Below are 19,349 nucleotides of genomic sequence, written 5' to 3'. Positions count from 1 at the left end.
GTTGTGGGGTTGAGGGGGGCAGCAGGGGCAGTTCTGGGTCCGGGGAGCCACAAACGGGAGCAGACCCCGCTCAGTCCATCCCTTTACTCCCCACCCCAGGCAGCAGCAGCAGTGGGTGTGGGACCCACATAAGGCACAGAGTTTGGGGGCGCTGCAGGTGCTCGGCCCCCGCCTCAGTCCGGCAGCTCCAGGGCTCAGCCCTGGCTCCATCTTCCTGCGGGGCCATCCTGGGGGTGCAGTGCAGCCCGGGGGGGCTCAGGGGCTGTGACTGGGGGACTCCCCCTGGATCTGCTGAGCTGAGGCGGTGTCGGGCAGCAGCACCTCCACGCTGTAGCTGACCTTCTTGGAGTGGAGGAAGCTGTAGGTGTTGTCGAAGCGCAGGACATCTGCAGGGAGACAGGAGCGTCAGGGACACGGTGGGCTTAGGGACACCCCAGGGAGGGCTCAGCACTCACAAATGCCAGGCGTGGAGCAGGTGAGGGAGCCGTCCTCGGGCACCATGTGTGCGTTGTAGCGCTGGTTAGGGAGAACCTCGGTCATGTCACTCGCCCGCTGCCGCTCCCCAACCTTGGTTTTCAGGTACACCCCAAAGCCGATGTCAGCGCCCTCGGAGCGGAACTGCCACCTACGGGGCACAGGGCCGGTGCTGTGGCGGGTGGGGACACCGTGGCTGTCACCCCTCTGCGCGGCGCAGAGCCGCCGCTCACCTGAGCACGCAGCCGGGAAAGAGGATCTCGTACTCGACCTGGTGGGATGAGCCCCGGTTGACCACGACTGAGTGTTCGTACTTCTGCGCCAGCTGATCCCGCACGTAGTAATGCTGGGGCACGTCCCCCCCATAATTTATCTGGAAGGGACAGAGGATGTGGGAATGAGGGAACTGCCCAGGAGCCCTAAAGAACCCAGCAGGGGCTCCTCCTACCTTGCTGGAGCACTTGGGGTCCCCATCAGGGTCTGTCAACGTCCCCCCATACTCCACCGGGATCTGTGCAGGGTCAATGTACTTTTGCAGGACCTCCTTCCAGTTGGCTGGGGGGGAGGACAGCAGGTTTGGGGGGGCTGTGAGTTGGAACATCCCCCCTGGGTGGGGTGACAGCAGAGGGGGGCATGCGTCACCCCCATTTGGGACATCCCAGAGAGGGTGAGGACTCACATCCCAACACCACGACCTTCTTGCGTGTGTCCTCGCTCAGAAAGTGCTTGACCAGGTTGTAGGCCACAGGGAAGAGCTTGGGGGCTGGGGGCAGAGGGGGGCATTAGTGGGGGGTGTCAGCACCTGGATAAGGGGAGCAGGACCTTGGGGCTGAACTCACCCTTCACAATAAAGAGGCACTTGAGGGACTCGGGGTAATTCTCCTCGAACATGGACAGGATCTGCAGGATGGGGGGAGATCAAGTCACCCATGCCATGACCCCACCCAGAACAATGGGGGGTGCAGGGCACTGCAGGGACCTGCTCCTACATCATCCCAGGGATCAGCCCTGTGGTCCAGTGGGAAGGGGGGTGGGCAGGAGCCCTCACCTCCCCATATGTGTCCACAGCTGGCTTCCAGAGGTGCTTCAGGCCCAGGCCCTCACAGTCGTACACCATCATCACCATCTCAATCTTCTTGCCCAGCTGGGATGGGAGGATGGGGGGGATCAGACAGGACCCACGGTGAGGTCCAGGGATGGGGTGGCCCCACGAGGCTGGTCACCCCAGCCAGAGCCTCCTCTTAAATGAGGATGTGGAGAGAAGGGGCATCATGGGAGCTGGGACAGGGATACGGGCTGAGGGACAGCGGGAACGTGGACTGGTGGGTATGGGCAGGATGCAGAGTTATGGGGTGGGTGGATGAACCAGAGATGGACATATGGGACTAGGAAGGACATTGGGTGGTGGAGATGGACAGGACATGGGCTGGCAGGGACACAGGCTGAGGGGAGTGGACAGGACATGGACCTGCAAGATACACAGGGCTGTCAAGGACATTGTCTGGTAGGGCTGGACCAGAGATGGACATATGGGGCTGGGGAGGACTTTGAGTTGTGGGAATGGACATAGACTTATGGGGCTGGCAGGGACATGGACAGAGGGGAATGGACAGGACAGGGGCAGATCATGACTGGTAGGGGGAGACCAGACTCCCCCTGTGGGAGCTGGCAGGGACATAGTCCCACAGGCCTGTTGGGGCCAGCAGAGTGTGGGCAGGTTCCCACCTTTTCACTCTGCTGCTCACACTCGCGCCGGAGCAGTTCACAGTCCCGAAACTTGTTCTTGATCAGGTCCTGCTTGGAGGCAGAGAACAGGAGCCCCTTGGCATCCATGGGCCCAATGATCTCGTACCACACTGGGCTGCCCTCCCGGTCGTAGCCACACATCCCGCCGGACATGTACTTCCGAATCACCTGCGGGAGCACGGGGGGCTCAGGGCACCTCACACACACCCCAGGGGACTCAGGGGGATGGTCCCCTCCATGACCACCCCCGGGAGGCCAGGGACACTCACCTCAGGTGGCTCCCAGGCAATGATGTTGTCGGCGTCCATGTGCTTGCGGACCTCGATGTGCTGCAGCGGGGGCAGAGTGGACCAGGGTGAGATTTGGAACAAGGTGAACCCCACGGGTGGGTCCCCCTTGCTGGTGTTGGTGGCCCATGGCAGGGGGTCCCATGCCAGGTATGTCCCAGCACAGCAGGGTGCCCCTCTCACCTTGCGGAGCATCGCCTCTGCCTTGGGCAGGTCGAAGGAGCGTGCTGCAAGAGAGCAGAGAGCTCAGCCCCCTGAGAGCCCCAGGGGGGTTCCCATCCCGCCAAGGCTGTCCCCCACTTGGGGGTTACCTCGGAGCCATTTCAGGAGGAAATAGTCGTCCTGGGATGGTAGGGAGGGCAGCACGTCCTGCAGCTTCTCCCGGAACTGCAGGTACAAACGAGGGACAGTTGATTAAGAGATCCCTGATCCTCCCCAAAAACCTCAAGGCTGGAGGTTTGTCCCTTCCTTGTCCTCCCAAAAACATGCCAACCAGGACCGGGACATTCCCAGGAGTAAAGGGTCATCCAGCATCCCTCCCTGCCCCACATGCAGCCAGGATCATCAGTCACCTGGCAGGGGAATGTTCCCAGGGCACCTGCCATGCTCTGGGTGTCCCCAAGTCCTTGTGTGAGTGTGGGCTGTCACCACCCCGCTCCTCCCGGGGTGTCTCACAGGGATTGGATTAACCAGTCCCCTCCAGGGGGATCCTTTGGGATGGATGAAGGCAGTCACTGTGTGTACCCCTGCTCCAATGGGTCACAGCCCCCCTGGCACAGGCAGGAGAGTGTCAGGGTGCAGGACTAGGGGGTCTGGGAAAGCTGGGGACACTCGTAGGGAGTCCTGCAGGCACCAGGCAGACTGGGCCCCACCATCCTCACCCTTAGGATGAAGCCAGTTGCCAGCGGATCACCACATGTCCCCCTGTTTCAGTGACACTCCAGTGGGTCACAGCCCCATGACACAAGCAGGAGGGTGTTGGGATGCAGGACTGGGGGATTTGGGGTCCCCTCAGGGAGGGACCAAGCAGACCAGTCCCCACCAGTGGCATCCTTTGGGAGGGAGCTGGTCACTGTGTGGACCCCCAGTGGGTACCACCCCCCTCAGCACAGGCAGGTGGATGTTGGGGTGCAGGACTAGGAGGTTTGGGGGACCTAGGGTCACTCTCCTTGTGGTCCCGCTCACCCCAACCAGGCTATGGCTCAAATCTCAGTACCAGCCGAGGCCCTCCCCTTAATGAGCCTGATTAGCTTATCTCCCGCTGAATTTAGGGGTAATTAAACCCGGGATTAGCTCCTTCACCCTGGGCCAAAGCCGGTGGACAAACGGGTTCGGCCACTTGCCTTCTTCGCCCGCCTAGGGCACGGCTGGCACCGGGCACGGTTTGGGCTCTGCGCCCCACGCCTGCCCCTGCCCCCCGTGCTAGCACCCGGCGGGGTCATCGCCCGCTTGTGGAATTTGGCTGGGTCTGGAAGGCAGCGATAAGATAAATGCACGAGGGTGCCCTCGTGGTTGGGGTACACTGAACCCCGATAAGGGCTGGCACCCAAACACGAAGGGCTAGCGGAGGTGGCCGTGGTGGGTAACAATCACGGGTTCCGGGTGTCCCCGGGCCCGCAATCCCGCCCGGGAGCGAAGTTTGCCAGTCCCACGGGAAGGGTGGAAGAATACGGGGCTCGGCGGTGCCCAGTCTCGTGGGACATCCGGGATGGTCCTTCCTTGGTGGGCAGCACCACGGGGGGCTCAGCCCGTGGGCTTGGGGTCCAGGGTAGGATGGAGGCGGCAGAAGACCGCCGTGCCAAGGGCACTGCAGTGAGGCAGGAGGTCCCCGAGTCCCGGGCAGGATGGGGGCCCAGCAGCAGGATGGTCCAGCCAGCGGGACCCCCAGGACCCGCCCAGGACGGTCCTGCCCTGTGGGCAGTGCCACAGTGGTGCTCGGCCCGTGTGTCTGGGATCCGGGATGAGGGATGGAGGCAGTGGGAGCCTCCCGGGGCCGTATTTAGGAGGCTGAAGGCGACAGGACGTCCCCGGGGCCAGGAACTGGGGTGAAGCCGGTATGTCTGGGGTGCGGAGCCCTCCGGACCCCGGAGCGGGGGTGATGCCGGTGGGTTTGGAGTCCGGGATGGGGAGGCTGGAGGAAGCGGCGGGAGCTCCCCAGGGCCGGGAGCGGGGCTGATGCCGGTGTGTTTGGGGTGAGGAGGGGGGCTGTGGAGTCCCCCGGGGCCGGAAGCAGAAATGCTGCCGGTGGGTTTGGGGTGCGGGTGATACCGGTCCCGCGGCGGACGCGGGCGCACATCGGGGAGGGCAGCCCGGCCCTGGCCCCGGTCCCCCCGCAGTCCCCCAGTCCCTCCGGCCCGGCTCACCTGGGCCAGCACCTCCGCCTGCCGCGGGCTCAGGTCCCCGACGCGGCCGCTCATGGTGCGCTGCGGGCGCCTCTGCACGGCCCCGGCGGCCGGGATGGCTCCGAGCACCTCCCCGGGACCGCCCCCGGACCCGCCCGGCCCGGCCCCCGCCCACCCCCGCGGCCTTGGACCCTGCCCGACCCCTGCCCGCCCGGTCAGCGCCCGCTGCCGCCGCGGGATCGGGGATGGAGGGTGCGAGGGGCGTGGGGGCACAGAGGGACACGGGGGCTATAGAGGAGTGTGGGGGCTATAAGTGATATGGGGGGTATGGGAGACATGAGAATCTGGGGAACATGTGGAGGCTTAGGGGGTATGGGGAACATGTGGGTTCTGGAGATATGGGGGCATAGAGGGCCTTGGGGGTATGAGAGACTTGGGTGGGGGTGTAGGGGATAATGGGGGCAAGGGGGATTTTGGGTCTATAGGGGACATGTGGGGTAGGGGTGCATGGGGAACAGGGAGTATGGTGATGCAGAGGGCCTTGGGGGGCATGGGGAACATAGGGATTCGGGGGGGCAAGTGAGAGATGAGTGTAAGGTGCTCTGGGGGCTAGGAGGGTGGGGGGCCCTAGGAGAGTTTGGGGGACACAGTGGGGTAGAGGGGATGTGGGAGGACATTGGGGTGTGAAGGTAGATGTGGCCATGGGGTGGGAGATGGTGATATGGGGCAGATGTCAGGGCGATGGGACAGGGATGAGGACACTGACAGGAATGCAAGGTGGGGACAGGGGACAGAGGTGGAAACAGACATTGAAAGTGGGACAGGGTGAGAGTGGAGGGGGCAGGGACTGGGGCATGGTGCCAGGTGGAAGGAACAGGGACAGGGATGGGAGGTGGCAATTGAGGAACAGACTGAGGACAGGGATAGATTGAGGGCTTAGGTGCAGTGATTGGAACATGGGGATCAGGAGCAGGATGCCTGTGGAGCTGGTGTGTGTCCCGTGGAGCCATGGATGTCCCACAGAGCCCCATGTCCCCCATGGACACATGGTTGTCTCAGAGAGCTCTGCATGTTCTATGGAACCATACTTGTCCCATAAGCTGTCCCATGGGTGTCCTGTGAAGCTATACATGTCCATGGATAACTCATGAAAGCATCCCATGAAACCATACATGTCCCTGGAGGTTGTGGATGTCCCACAGAGCCATCTTGTCTCATCTGTACATGTCCAAAGGAGCCATTTATGTGCCATGGAGGTTGTGGATGTCCCACAGAGCCATCTTGTCTCATCTGTACATGTCCAAAGGAGCCATTTATGTGCCATGGAGCCATGTGTGTCCCTTGGAAGTGGGACCCATAGCTGTCCCATGGAGCCATCCATGTACTGTGGAAGTGTCCCCTGGAGGTGCAGATGTCCTGGAAGCCATCCATATCCCATGAACCTATGGATGTTCCACGGAGCCATTTCACACCCCTTATGTGTCCCCTCTGTGGGGCAGCTCTGGCAGCACGCACCCCTAGGCCCCATTTTGGTGTCCCCCCCCTGAATCCACACAGTCCCCCACATCTGTCTTCACCCTTCCAGGCTGGTTCCCGAGCCAGCCATGCTCCTGGCTGTTGTTTATGGCACAACCAGACCCGTTGCAATCGGGATGTTTCACCATGTGGTTAAACCGGCTCTGGCTGCAGCTGTGGGAGGAGGGACTGTGCCCACCCTGTGATTACACCCCCACACTTACAACATGGATGGGGACACGAGGGACACCGGGACACACCCAGAGCTGTCCCACAGCACCCTGCAGACATGGGAACTGGGTCCCACAGCCCCAAGTCTAGTCCCCGGCATGGCCCCTGCCAAAAGCAGGTCAACCTGGGACCATGCCGCAGCTAATCCAGTCAGCAAATCCCCTGGAGGCACATGTGCTGGGCACACGTGGCCGGAGTGGGGCCAGGATGGGGCACCCAGGGGCCAGGATGTGGCACTGGACGCTGCCTGGCAACCACCAGGCTGGTGGTGTTGAGGGGTGTCCAGTGCAGGGGCCAGTTGGGTTTTGAGGTACTCAAGTGTCAGTCAGGTGTACCCATGTCACCTTGTGGTGGGGGGTGCGCCCATGTCCCTCTTCCCCCAGAGCACACATGTCCCTGTGTCCCCATGTGTCCCTGTAACCATGCATAGGGATGTGGTGGACATCATATCTGTGTCCCCATGCCTGTTCCTGTCCCTGTCACTCTCCTGGTCACAGCTGGTTTCCTGGTCCCTGCATCCAACCCTGTCCTGCTGCTGCTGCCAGTACCCATTGTGCTCCCAGACCTTGTCCCTGTCCTGCTCCCACTCCCAGGCCCTGCCCCTGTTTCTCTCCTGTTTCTCACCCTCCTCCTGGTCCTGGACTTTGTCCCTGTGTTGGTCCCACTAGCTGTTATTCTTCTAGTGCTTCTCCTTGTTTCTGTTTTCCACCTGGTTCCTGCTTCTGTTCCCACCCTGGTCTTGTCCTTGTCCCTGCCCCATCCCTGTCCCAGTGCTGCTTCCCATCCCAGTCTCAGCCCTTGTCCCTGTCTCAGTCTCCATCCTGGTCCCCATTCCCTGTCCCTGTCCCTCTCCTGGTCCCTGTCCTTTTCCTGGTCCCCATCCTGGTCCCTGTCCCCATCACCTTCTTTGTCCCTGCTCTGCCCCAGTGTCCATCTTGGTCATGGTCATTGTACCTGTCTCAGTCTTGGTCCCTGCTCCCTGTCACTGTACCTCTCCTGCTCTCTGTTCTCATGTTGATATGCATCCCCATCTCCATTCCCCCTGCCCCTATCCCTGTCCTTGTCCCTGTCCCAGCACTGGTTCCTGTCCCTGTCTTTATCCTAACCGTTGTCCTGATTCCCATCCCATCCCATCCCATCCCATCCCATCCCATCCCATCCCATCCCATCCCATCCCATCCCATCCCATCCCATCCCATCCCATCCCATCTCCTCTCTCTGTCTTTATCCTGATCCTTGTCCTGATCCCTGTCCAAGTCCCCATTCTGATCCTGGTCCATGACCCCATCCCTATCCCTCTTCCTGTCTTTATCCCAATCCTTGTCCCAATCCCTGTCCCAGTCCACATCCTGACCCTTGTCCCAATCCCCGTCCCGATCCCCATGCCGATCCCAGTCCCCATCCTGATCCTTGTCCCGATCCCCGTCCCGGTCCCCATTCCGATCCCAGTCCCGGTCCGGGCTCTCGGGCGCCCCCTGCGGGCGGTGGGTGACGCGGCGGGTCCTCCCGGGCGGCAGGGGGCGCTGCGGGGCGCGGGGCGCGCAGCCATGGCGGCGGTGCGGGCGGCCCTGCTCGCTCCGTTGCTGGCGCTCGGCCGGGCCGGGTCGGGGCCCGCGACCCCCGCGCGGGTCGAGGTGGCCGTGTCGGGGCCCAGGGCGGCGGGGCCGGACGGGGATGGGGCCGGCAGCGCGGCCGCGGTGCCCGGTGGCTCGTACACGCTGCGCGGGGCCGTGCTGGGAGCGGGGGGCGGCCGGGCCGGGCCGGGCCGGGGGGGCCCGCGGGGGGAGCGGGAGCAGATGGAGATCCAAGGCCGCCTGGTACTGGTGAGAGCGGGGAAACGGGGAGTGGGGCTGGGGGTGGTGTTGGCACTGGCGAGAGATTGGGAGGGGAGAAGTGGGAACTGGAAGGCATGGGATGTATTGGGCGGGGCAGGGGTCAGTAAGGGAGGCAGGGGAACAGTGGGGACTGGGGGGCAGTGGGAGATATTGAGTGGCTACTGGGTATGAAGCTGGGGACGTGGGTAGTGGGTGGCAGTGATGAGGGAGAAGCAGTGGGAACTGGAAGACATTAAGAGACCGGTGGGCATTGGCAGGGCAGTGGTCGGTGTGGAAGGGAGGGGGGGTTGGTGGGCACTGTGGTCCAGGGGCTGCTGGGGTCAGTCCTTGGGCATTGGGAAAGGAATGAGGTAGGAGAGGAGTGGGAACTGAAGGGCACTGGGAGACACTGGGGGATTGGTGGGGAGGCCAGAGACACTAGGGAACTGAGCAGGGCAGTGTGCTGCTCGGTGTGGCCAGCAGCAGAGAGGAGGTGCAGGAAGGGGCATAGAGGCAGTGGGGGCCAGGCCGTGTTCCCTGTGTTACCCCAGCTGCTGTCCCTGTCCCCACACAGTTCCCAGTTCCGTAGGACCCCTGGGGGCATGGGGGTGCTTTGGAGGTGCTCTGAACCTTGGGGTCCATCCCAGCTCTGACTTTCCTTGCCATGTCCCCAGGTGGGCGACGTGGAGCCGGACCTGGGTGCTGCCGACAGCTGGATTGGGGTGGTGCCTGTGGGCACTGAGGAGCCAGCCGAGGGCCCCAGGGGTGCCAAGGAGGAATCTTTCACCACTGCTGTTGTCACCAAGGTGACCCTCTGTCTGACCCTGCCCCCTCTGCCTGGCCCCGTTCCCTGCCTGGTCTGAGGGCTGCTGTGGTGTTTGCAGGTCACAAACCTGCAGGGTTGTCACCTGGGGTGTCTCCTGGCCAGATCCGGGGGGGTCCTGGTCTGTGCTTGGTGGCCAGGGGGTCTCTGACAGCTTCTGACTCCTCTTGGGTCCCTTGTGACCCTTCACCCTGGCAAGGAGTGGCAAGGAGTTCTTGAGTGCCTCTTGCAGCAGGACAGGAGCTTGTTGGGGACACAGCAGTGCTGTCCCCTGATCGTGTCCCCACTGCCCCTGCAGATGAAACGAGCCCTGGTGCTGGGGGCCTCCGCCCTGCTTATCCTGGCACTGAACCAGAACGCCATCCGTGAGGTAGGACAGTGTTGGCAGCGGGGCCAGGTGGGGATTGTGCCCCACTGATGGCTGCGCTTCCTTCCCTCCTGGTGCAGCTGGATGTGTCCCAACTGCTCGCCAAGCCCGTCATCATCATCCAGTCCTCAGACAATGTCACCAGGCTGCTGGGAGCACTGCTGCGGTACGGGCTGGGATGTGGGAGGAGCTGGACCCTACCTTGTCACTACCTTGTCCTTGCCTTGTCCCCCAGCAGGCCGTGACACCCAGGGACCACCCTGGGGGTCTCTCACTCAGCCCATCATGTTTGCTGGGGTGGTGTTGCACCATGCCAGGGACAGCTGGGGCTGAGATGCGTTTCCAGGGGAGATCTGGGTCAGATCCAACTCTCCCCCAGGGCTGGAGCCCTTTCACAGGTCCCCATGTGGTGGCAGGTGTGACAGTGGCATCAAGCCAATAGCTTTAGGACTCCAGAAATTATCCAGACCGGTTGGTTCTCATCATGACACCAGCATCCCCACAACCTCTGTGGGTGCTTGTTCTCACTGCCAGCAGCAGTCAGTCCTCCTGACATGTGGGACATTGGGATTGCTGCCATGGTGAAACATGGGGAAACTGAGGCATGAGGTTGGGAAGAAGAGCCCTGTGCAGGGTCACTGAGGGCTGGGCACAGCTGGGAAGGAAGTATCTTGCTGTCACCTCCTGCGCGTGTTCCTCTGGTCCCCCTCAGTCACTGCCCATCTCTGTGGGGAGGGGGTGCTCCTGGGCACTGGGGAGCTGTGCCTGGATCCTGCTGTGTCCATGGAATTGACGCTTTTCTCTTTGCTCACAGTGGGCTCCGGGCTACGGCGAAGATCACATACCAGGCAGTTCTGCTGGAGAACCTGGTATGTCTGTCTGTCCTCCTGTTCCTCATTCAGTGGGAGAGCAGGGCATGACTGTGCCCAGTCAAACTTCCCTGATCCATGAGAAGCAGCTGTAGGGAGGAGGGAATGGAAAAGGGAAAAGGGAAAAGGGAAAAGGGAAAAGGGAAAAGGGAAGGGAAGGGAAGGGAAGGGAAGGGAAGGGAAGGGAAGGGAAGGGAAGGGAAGGGAAGGGAAGGGAAGGGAAGGGAAGGGAACCCATGGGAACAGGGCAGCTGGCAGCAGCAGTGTTCCTCCTCCTGGGACGTGTGCTCACGTTACTGGACATCAGTGCTGCGGCCATCAGCAACGCCATGTCCTGCCTTGCAGGGAGTGACCCTCACACTGTGGTCCACCTGCGGCCTGTCCCGAGGGGGCCTCTATGGGGAGTGGCAGGGGGTCATCTGCCCTGGGGAGAGCAGCTCACAGGTCCAGGTACGGTGCTGGGGTTCGGGTGGGGCCAGGAGCAGGGTTGGGAGTGGGGCCGGGTCTCCAGCTCCCGTCCCCACCACGCTGTCCCCACAGAAGTACCTGCAGCAGCTGTGGAACACCATCCTGCTGATTGCCCTGCTGCTCTGCACCGGAGTCATGGTGCAGGCCCAGCGCCAGTCGCGGCAGGACCTGTCAGAGCGGGATGCCGAGGTGGGAATGTGGGAATGTCTCCGCTGTGCGCCATGCTGGGGGGTTGTGGGGTGGGCTCTGACCCTCGGCTCCGTCCCCGCAGCTGGACCTGAAGCAGCACATCCGGCGGCGGCTGTTGGCATTGAAAACCCGACGGTACAATCCCGGGAAGCCACCCCGGTCCCAGGCCTGCGAGATTGACAGCTGTGCTGTCTGCTTGGACCAGTTCCACAAGAGCCAGGTGGGACTGGGTGAACTGGGCCGAGCCTCCGGTTGCTGGCCAGGGTGTCCCTGCCAGGGTCTGGGCTGTGTCCCTGCTGGCACCCAGCTGTGCTCACATGTACCCTCGCTTCCCTGCTGGCAGTGGCTGCGGGTGCTGCCCTGCTCCCATGAGTTCCACCGGGACTGTGTGGATCCCTGGCTCCTGCTGCAGCAGACCTGCCCTCTCTGCAAGCACAACATCCTTGGTGAGAACCACCCTGGCACCCAGCCGAGCCCCCGCTGACCCTGAAGCACAGGCTGGGAAGGACCTGGAGCCTGCCAGGCTCCCTGTGCCAAGGCTCTCTGTCCTCTCTTGCAGGGAACTGCTGCACGGACAGCTAGCTGGCCCGAGGACACACTGCAGGGACAGACCCACGGCTGCTCCAGGGACAGGGAGGGGGGCAGGGGGTGCCCGGCAAGCTGTGCTTGCTGCTGGAGCAGGGTTGGCGTGGCTTTGCCCTCACAGTGCCCAGATTTCAGAGAGGGAAGGACTCGGGGCTCTCCTGCCAGGTCTGAGTAGAGGGGTGGGGGATCCAGATGGGCAGTGTTGGGGAGAGAAGATTTGGGGCACCTATGGGTGTAAGGGGATGGGGGCTGGGGCAGGGAGAGCCCTGGTCCTGCTGTGCTCTTGCCCTGCTCACAGCAATTTTTCTAAGTCTTGGGTTTTTTTGTCTATTTGCTGGTGGCCATGGTAGGGTAGGCAGAGCCTGGCTGTGGTGCCAGCCCCTCTGGGAGGTGGGTGACAGACCTGCCAGGGCTGTGGGGAGACTCATGGCCTCACCGTGGGAGGGCAGGGGTCAGATGCTTTATTTATAGTAAGTTATTAGAAAGGATGGCACGAGTTGGCTGCAGAGCCAACACAGTCCTTGGCTCACCCAGCACAGTGACTGGGGACAAGCCATGGGCCTTGCCCAGATTCTGCCCCACAAGCTGCAACGTGGCATGCGTCCATCCCTATTAAACATGGAGCAAGGACTGGCTGTGTGGTTTGTGTGGGGCTTGCATGGGGCTCACAGTGCTGGGGAGGCAGTTCAGAGGTCAGGGCTAGCCTGTGCAAGTGACTCAGTGGTTCCTAGCCCCTCAGGGTGGTCATGGAGGGAGGACTTTCCCAGGTTGTGGCTGTGCTGGTGGGCTAAGGGCAGCTCTGCTTTCCTCTTCCAAGTGTGGCCACATCCCAGTCTCCTCTTAAGAATGGTTGTTAGCAGGAGCTAGCATACACGCTGTGCCCTGGCTTCAGCCCCAGGGCTTTTCTGGGGACTCCAGCAACAGCGTAGCCATGGGTGACTGAGCTCCAGAGCCCAAGAATGTCCCTGGAGCAGCTCCCCAGGGAACAAGGCAGAGCCCAAGTTTCCTGAGGGAATTCGCCTTCCTGATGCACAAAGAACCAGTAACGAGGTCCCCTGGGCAGGGCAGGTGGCTGCTGGTGGAACACAACTTCCCTTTAAGGAAATTCAGACTGATGGTGTTTATTTGCGGTGAGCCCTGGTGTGGTGTGAGGGGAGGCCAAGCCCCAGACATCGCACTTGGAGCGTTAGGCAGGGTTTGGCCTGGAACATGGACTCTGCCCGGAGTTGTTTGCACTGCTGACTGTTGGGAGCTCCATGCCAGGCCTTGTCAGTGCATCCCAGCATCCCTGGGCTGGCCCTGCTGCTTCTGCTGCTGAACCTTCTGCAGGGTGTGAGCAGTTAAAGGGGAGGAAGAGCAGGGAACCCAGCCCCAGCCCCTTTGGGTTCCTACTCACCCAGTGTCCTGCATGCTGGCCTCCCTGTGGAGCTGGGACCCCAGCTGGGCCTGTGGGACAAGCTGGGGAAGGGAAGAGGAGGTGAAATTTCCCCCAACGAGCTTTAGCTCCAGCCACATCCCTTGGCCACCTCAGCTGGTGGCACAATAGCCACAGTGATGGAAAGGAGCTGGAATCAGCCTCGGGCAACACCAGTTAAACCAGAGTAACCTCCCAGCAGCATGAGGAGCCTGGGGCTGGCTCTCCTGGGGACCCCAGACAATGTCTGGGCGCCATGGGGTGGTTTTGGGGTACACAGCACCCACCCCTGTGGCACCCAGCTCACCTTGAGCACGCCCTGCTCGGCTGCTGCCTTCACCTTGGCAAGCAGAGCCTCGAGCTGTACGTTCTCCCGTTCCAGCACCTCGATCCGGATGTTGTTGGCCTGGAGCTGACTCTCCATGTCCTCCGTCAAGTTCCCGCTGCCTGTAAACAAAATGCAAGAGAGCCCAGCCTGCTGCTGCTGCATGCCTGCTCAGAGGTGTGGGCACCCCTCCTGCCTCCTAAGGAAAGGAGCCTGCTCTGGGCAGGGAGCACTGACACAGCCTAGGAAGTGGCAGCTGGGACCCCAAGCCCTGTGGGCAAAGGAAGATCTGCCATGTCCTGGTCCTGCTGTATATCCTGGCGCAGATGTGGGATGCACAGCACCCATGCAGGGAAGCATGTTGGGATGGTCACAGCTTTGCACGGGCTCTCAGCCCTTCCTGGATTATCAGTGGGACAAACGGAGTGTCTGGGGCAAGCAGGATGCCCTGGGAGCTCTGGAGACCCCAAGGCACAAACCCACTGTGCTGCCATCTGCTCCCTTACTCTCAAACTGCATCTCAGTGGGGACATGGAGATCAGGGAAGAACACCAAGAGCCTTTCCCGCTCCCTCAGCTCCTGTGCCTCTTTCTCCAGCCGGGATGTGTTTGCTTGCAGGTCCAGGATGGATCGCTCCAGTGCCAGCTTTTCCTGCTGCAGCGTGTCCAGCAGCTCCTGCATGGCACAGCAGGGAGGAGATGAAGTTTGCAAGAGTGAGGACTCAGCCCCCCATGGAAAGCTCCCACCCTTCCCTGATGATAAGGATCATCCTATGATAGTGGGAAGAGTGGACAGTGACAATATGCAGGGTTTTAGCTGTGAGATCCCTGTGTGTACTGGAAGCAGGAGCACCAGCCATGAAGTATGGAGCGTGTCCAGGTGTCCAATAACAGAACACTGGAGATGTGGAAGCACCTCAAGATGTCCCTTCTTGCTGCTCCTCCCTGCCCTGACTCACCCAGAGACTTGTCCGGCACAGGGTGGAGGGGGAAGGCTCTTCCCCAACAATCCCATGAGGGCATGGCCATGTGGCAATGTCACCCTAAGCCCCAGAGCATCCCTCGTGGGAAAATTCTGGCTGTGGTTGTGGGACAAGGCAGTGTGTGGCTCCTGACAGCCCTGTGGCACAGGCTGTGTCCCACACCTGGGTACCAGTGCTCACCTGCTGTGCCTGGAGCTGTTTCCCACTCTGCTCCTGGCTCTGCTCCAGCTGCTCTGCCAGCCGGGCCTTGTCCTCCTCAGCCTCTGCCAGGCCGGCCTGCAGCTCCTCACGCTCCTGGTCCAGGCTGTCCAGCTGCTGGAGCAGGGTCCTTTGCTTAGCCTGCAGGGACTGTGGTGGGGGGGTGAGCCTGTGTGGGCCTGTGGCACCCATTCCCCACAGCCCGGAGACCGGGCAGCAGCTCAGCCATTCCCAGCACTCCAGAGCCAGCCGTACCTCCTCGTGCCGGGACATGCTCTCCACACGGACCTTCTCCTTCTCCAGCTGCATGCTGGTGGCACTCAGCTTCCGGTCCAGGCTGTCCCTCTGGCCTGTGAGCACCTGCACCTTCTCCTCCAACTCCAGCACCTGGCTCCGGGCCACCATTGTGGTCCTCATCTCCTCCAGCAAGGTGGTCTTGGAGAGCTCTGGGAAGACATAGCCACCATGGCCCAGGCTGGGCAGGGGTGAGAAGCTGGAGTACCATGTAGGTGATGAGAGAGGTGGGGATGTTCAGCCTGGAGAATAGAAGGCTCCAGAGAGAACTTAAGAACCTTTTCCAGTGCCTAGAGGGGCTCCAAAAGAGCTGGAGAGGGACTTGGGACAAGGGCCTGGAGTAACAAAACAAGGGGGAATGGCTTCCCACTGCCAGAGGGCAGGGTTAGATGAGATAGGAGGAAAAGATTATTCCCTGTGAGAGTGGGGAGGCCCTAGCACAGGGTGCCCCGAGCAGCTGTGGCTGCCGTAGGATCCCTAGAAGTGTCCAAGGCCAGGCTGGACAGGGCTTGGAGCAGCCTGGGATGGTGGAAGGTGTCCTTGCCCATGGCAGTGGGTGGAATGGGATGGGCTTTAATGTCCCTGCCCATCCAAACCAGTCCATGATTTTGTGGTTCAGGGGCACCCCATGCCCTCCACAGGCCAAAGGGAGGCAGGTCTGACAGGAGGCCTGTGAGCCCCACAAACCTCCACCAACATCAGCCCACTCTGGCACTGGATGATGTTGGGGTGCTGCTGTGAAGGAGGTCCATCCTCTGCCCATCCCCACAAGCTCTACAGCCCAGTGTGGGGGTGGTAGGGGCTACAGGGTTTGAAACACTGGGGTTAGGGGGATGTGTGATGGGTGAGCCCCTGGACAAGCCCCTTACCCAGCTCCTGCACAGCCACCTGCTTTGCTGCCAGCTCCTCCTTCAGGGCTGAGAGTCGCTCGTCCAGCAAAGCAGCTCCTAAACCAGCACAAAAAAACCCTCATTAATCAGTTCCTCAAAAAACACTAAACCAAGGGGCAGCAAACAGCCACACCAAAGTGTTTTCATCCAGTGATCATGTTGTGCTACCGAGGAGGAGGCAGTGTTAGGACACAGATAACCAGCTGTCACTGCCCAGGATTAGCCTCACAGCAGGGAAAATCCCCCAGCACCTACAAAACACCCTGCTGGTTGTGGTGGAGCCAAAATTTGCTCAGGGACACTGTTCTCCTGAAAATGCCCCCGGGCCTGGGAGGGGATGCTGCACACAGCTCTGTACCTCTCCGGAGGTCATCCTTGTCCCGTTCCAGCCTGGCCACAGCCTCGGAATGCTCCTTTTCCTTGGTTTTCAGGCTCTGCTCAGCCTTCCTCTGCTGCTCTGCTTGGGTGTCCTTCTCTGCCTGCAGCTTCCTGTAAAAATCCTCAACCTGTTTCTGCAGCTTCTTCTTCTGTTTGCCCATCTCTTCCAGCTCAGCCTTCACAGGGTTCACGTGCTGCAGCAGCCCCTGGAGGTGTTTGTTGATCCGGGAGAGGTCCTTGCTCTGCTCTGTGGCCCAGTAGCTCATGTCTGTTGCAGAGAGGTTCCTTCTCCCTGCGCTGTCCTCCAGTGCCTCCTGGAATTTGCTGAGAGCCGAAGGGATGTTCTGGCTCTGGCAGATGCTGGTGATGGCTCTGCCCACCTCACGAAGGCTGGCCTGGGCACTGGAGCAGGTGTCACAGGAGCCCAGGGGTGACTCCAGGGTCTGTGTGGAGACACTACGGGTGCTCTGAGCCCGGCTGGAGCCAGCCCTGGGCTGGGAGCTGCCTGAGCTGCCCAGCACATGGACACTCGGACACAGGCACACAGAAGTGGACTGGGCACCCTCTGGGGCAGGTCCTGACTCTGAAACATCTGGCAAGAAGCATTTCAGGTGCTCCTTCTGATATTTCCTGGCCTGGGGAGCAGAGGGTGGAGTGGGATTGCTGTGTGGGGATCTCCCACCTGCAATCCTTCTCCTGAGGGAGAGAGCACAGAATGAAACCAGAGCCCAGACCAAAGTGGAAATGACCCATAAAAGCCTAAATCAGGCGTGGAGGTAGGACAGCAATGCAGCCAAGGGACAGTGACCAAGGGCAAACCTCAGCAGCAAAACCTAGTCCCCAACTCCCTGCCATCCCTTCTTTTCCACCCCCTGCACTGCCTCCTGGTTTTGCCACATGGATTGTTGTGAGACTTTTTCATGAGAAAGATCATTTTGGGGAAAATAAAATGCAGGAAAAGATGTTTTTACCACCCATTATTTCACTGTCTTGAGGCAGCTCAGATCCACAGCGGGATCAGCAGAGCTGCAGCATTTTGGCAGCAGAATATTTTCCAAGCTCTAGAGGCAGCCCAGCTCACTCATATCAAGAGCCTGGAGCAGGATGGATGCAGTGGCACAGCTGGGAGGGGTGGGGTGCAGGGAAGGGACTCAGGCTGGGAGGGGGCAGATGTGTGACACAGGGGCCAGCACTCAAAGGGTGCACACCCATCTGGTGTGGCCACAGGGTGTAGAGAAGGACCACGATCCAAATCCTGGGGGGAGGGGAGTGACTCAGCTCATGGGACGTCCCCAAATGTCCCACCTCGTCCCGGAGCTGCTGGCAGAAGGCCCCGAGTTTCAGCATGGTGCTCCAGAAGGTCCTGGCCGTGAGCCCCGCAGACATGCAGGGTCCCAGGCCCCGGGCTGGTGGCACCGCCTGCCTGCTCAGCACCGTCTCTGCGTACCCGGTGAAGCTCTGCAGCAGCAGCAGCAGCCTGTCCCGATGGGAAAACACGGCTTGGAGCAAGGCAGCCAGGAATGGGAGCTGGGCCAGCGAGGTCAGCTCCCTCCCTTCACCTAGACAAAACCCCGTGTGATGCAGGAAGGTTGGATTTGGTGCTCCCGGGGCTCCTCAGGCATGGATCACTTCATGGAGCAGCCACTTCTAAGAAGCTGTGATTAAGTTCCCCCTAAAGATTTGGGGCACCTATGCTGCTACAAACCTTAACCTTTAGGGCCAACAGCTCAGTGGGAAAGGCTCATGTTTCAAACAAGAGCTGTATTTATTTCACCTAGACTTCAAAAGAAGCTTTGGCCTTCCAGGGCTATCGATACAGCTGTGCCTAAGTGTTTCCAAGGTTTTAGGAGGCAGTTTAACAAGCCTGTCCCATCTGCTCCACCTCAGCTCCTGGGTGGAGCATGTCTGGCTCTGCTTTTTCACGGCCACTTTGTGCTGGGAGCTCTAAGCAGGGAAAGGAGCTGGATTTTAAAGCTCAGCAGGGCATGAGGCCAAGGTGTTCACCATGAAAATACTTGGGCAACAAAGCATCCAAAAGACTTCCTAAAATCATGGGATATCCTGAGCTGGAAGGGATCCCGGGATTATCCAGTCCAACTCCTGGCCCTGCACAAACACCCCAACAATCCCACCCTGTGCCTGAGAGCATTGTCCAAAGGCTCCTGGAGCTCTGGCAGCCTTGGGGCCGTGATGTGGCATTTGGTGCCGTGGTTTAATTGATAAGGTGGTGTTATGTCACAAATTGGATCTGATGATCTCCAAGGTCTTTTCAAACCTAACTGATTCTGTGATCATTCCCTGGGGAACCTGTTCAGTGCCCAGCACCCTCTTTAGGAAGAACATTTTCCTGGTATCCAGCCTAAACCTCCCTCGCACAGCTCCAGCCATTCCTTTGACTCCCATCCCTAGTCAGAGATCAGAGGTGTTCCCTGGGAGGAGCTGCAGCCCAGACGCGGTCTGACCTCAGTCTCTTGTCTGTTAGCGCTGAACAGCCCAAGAGCCCTCACCCTCAGCCTTTCACCACCATCCCAGCCTTCACTTGGACACTCTGTAACAGCTTTAAGTTATTTCTGTGCCGAGGTGCCCAAAACTTAGATAAATTCAGCGTGTTAGACACACAGCTTCCCTTCCCCCGCAGGGCAGGAGCCGCTCTGGGGTGCATGGGGCCTCTCACCTGTCTATGACCAGCTCCAGCAGCACCACGTGTGCGTGCTGGCTGAACTCGGGGTCGCTGTCGCTGTGCCTGTAGCGCTGCAGCAGCACCGATATGTCCAGGTCGCAGGACACCTTGTCGGGGAACTTCCAGGAGGGGAAGCGTACAGCGCCGGCCCGAGAGCACACATCGGCGATGGCGGCCTGCAGGTCCCGCAGGTCGGCCCGCAGGCTCTCCATGCACCCGCGGTGGCCCAGGAGGTGCGCCATGGTGCGGGGTGGGACGTGACGGGACGGGGGGACACGGCCTGGGAACAATGGGGCCACCAAGTGACCGATAGGGTCACCAAGCCTGGGATGAAGGGAACGCCCTACCGGGATAGGCTGCTGGAGAGGGACCGGCAGGGTATCCCCCGGGCCTGGCGGTCTCCAGGAGTTCTGGGGAATTGGGGGGATCGGAGGAACCAAAAGCAACTGCGGAGAAGAAGCGCCGGACCCTGGGCCTG

General features: G+C 60.9%; 4 protein-coding genes across 5 annotated transcripts; 1 reads left to right on the top strand and 3 right to left on the bottom strand.

The window, feature by feature from the left end:
- Positions 1-255: 255 nt before the first annotated feature.
- Positions 256-4,924, bottom strand: SEC14L2 (SEC14 like lipid binding 2). The gene is made up of 12 exons (XM_062504378.1): positions 4,871-4,924; positions 2,819-2,894; positions 2,691-2,734; positions 2,490-2,549; positions 2,200-2,388; positions 1,523-1,618; positions 1,314-1,374; positions 1,154-1,237; positions 923-1,029; positions 708-847; positions 456-625; positions 256-386 (listed from the first exon to the last, which is right to left on the bottom strand). Exons 1-12 carry the CDS (start codon positions 4,922-4,924, stop codon positions 256-258), a joined length of 1,212 nt encoding a protein of 403 aa, XP_062360362.1.
- A 3,218-nt stretch (positions 4,925-8,142) lies between these two features.
- Positions 8,143-12,340, top strand: RNF215 (ring finger protein 215). 2 transcript variants are annotated; one of them, XM_062504448.1, is made up of 10 exons: positions 8,143-8,418; positions 9,084-9,215; positions 9,531-9,602; positions 9,680-9,765; positions 10,414-10,468; positions 10,814-10,918; positions 11,009-11,125; positions 11,208-11,345; positions 11,469-11,571; positions 11,685-12,340. In XM_062504448.1, the coding sequence occupies exons 1-10, from the start codon at positions 8,143-8,145 to the stop codon at positions 11,705-11,707; spliced, it is 1,107 nt and encodes a 368-aa protein (XP_062360432.1). In that variant the 3' UTR covers positions 11,708-12,340. The 2 variants fall into 2 exon arrangements, with proteins under 2 accessions (XP_062360432.1, XP_062360430.1); XM_062504446.1 differs by lacking the exon at positions 11,685-12,340 and having other exon boundaries at positions 11,469-11,617.
- Positions 12,341-12,802: 462 nt separating this feature from the next.
- LOC134050980 (coiled-coil domain-containing protein 157-like) lies at positions 12,803-17,125 on the bottom strand. The gene is given in 10 exon segments (XM_062504445.1): positions 12,803-13,030; positions 13,107-13,168; positions 13,432-13,571; positions 13,956-14,124; positions 14,612-14,779; positions 14,885-15,075; positions 15,793-15,870; positions 16,172-16,847; positions 16,849-17,041; positions 17,043-17,125. Coding segments are annotated over 10 exon segments (1,959 nt in total). The 3' UTR covers positions 12,803-12,831.
- Positions 17,126-18,861: 1,736 nt separating this feature from the next.
- Positions 18,862-19,113, bottom strand: LOC134050982 (coiled-coil domain-containing protein 157-like). Its single transcript, XM_062504449.1, has one exon. It carries the CDS (start codon positions 19,111-19,113, stop codon positions 18,862-18,864), a length of 252 nt encoding a protein of 83 aa, XP_062360433.1.
- Between the last annotated feature and the right edge of the window lie 236 nt (positions 19,114-19,349).

This window comes from Cinclus cinclus, chromosome 17, assembly GCF_963662255.1.
Source record: "Cinclus cinclus chromosome 17, bCinCin1.1, whole genome shotgun sequence".
NCBI lineage: Eukaryota > Metazoa > Chordata > Aves > Passeriformes > Cinclidae > Cinclus > Cinclus cinclus.
This window is presented reverse-complemented; position numbering and strand designations above follow the sequence as displayed.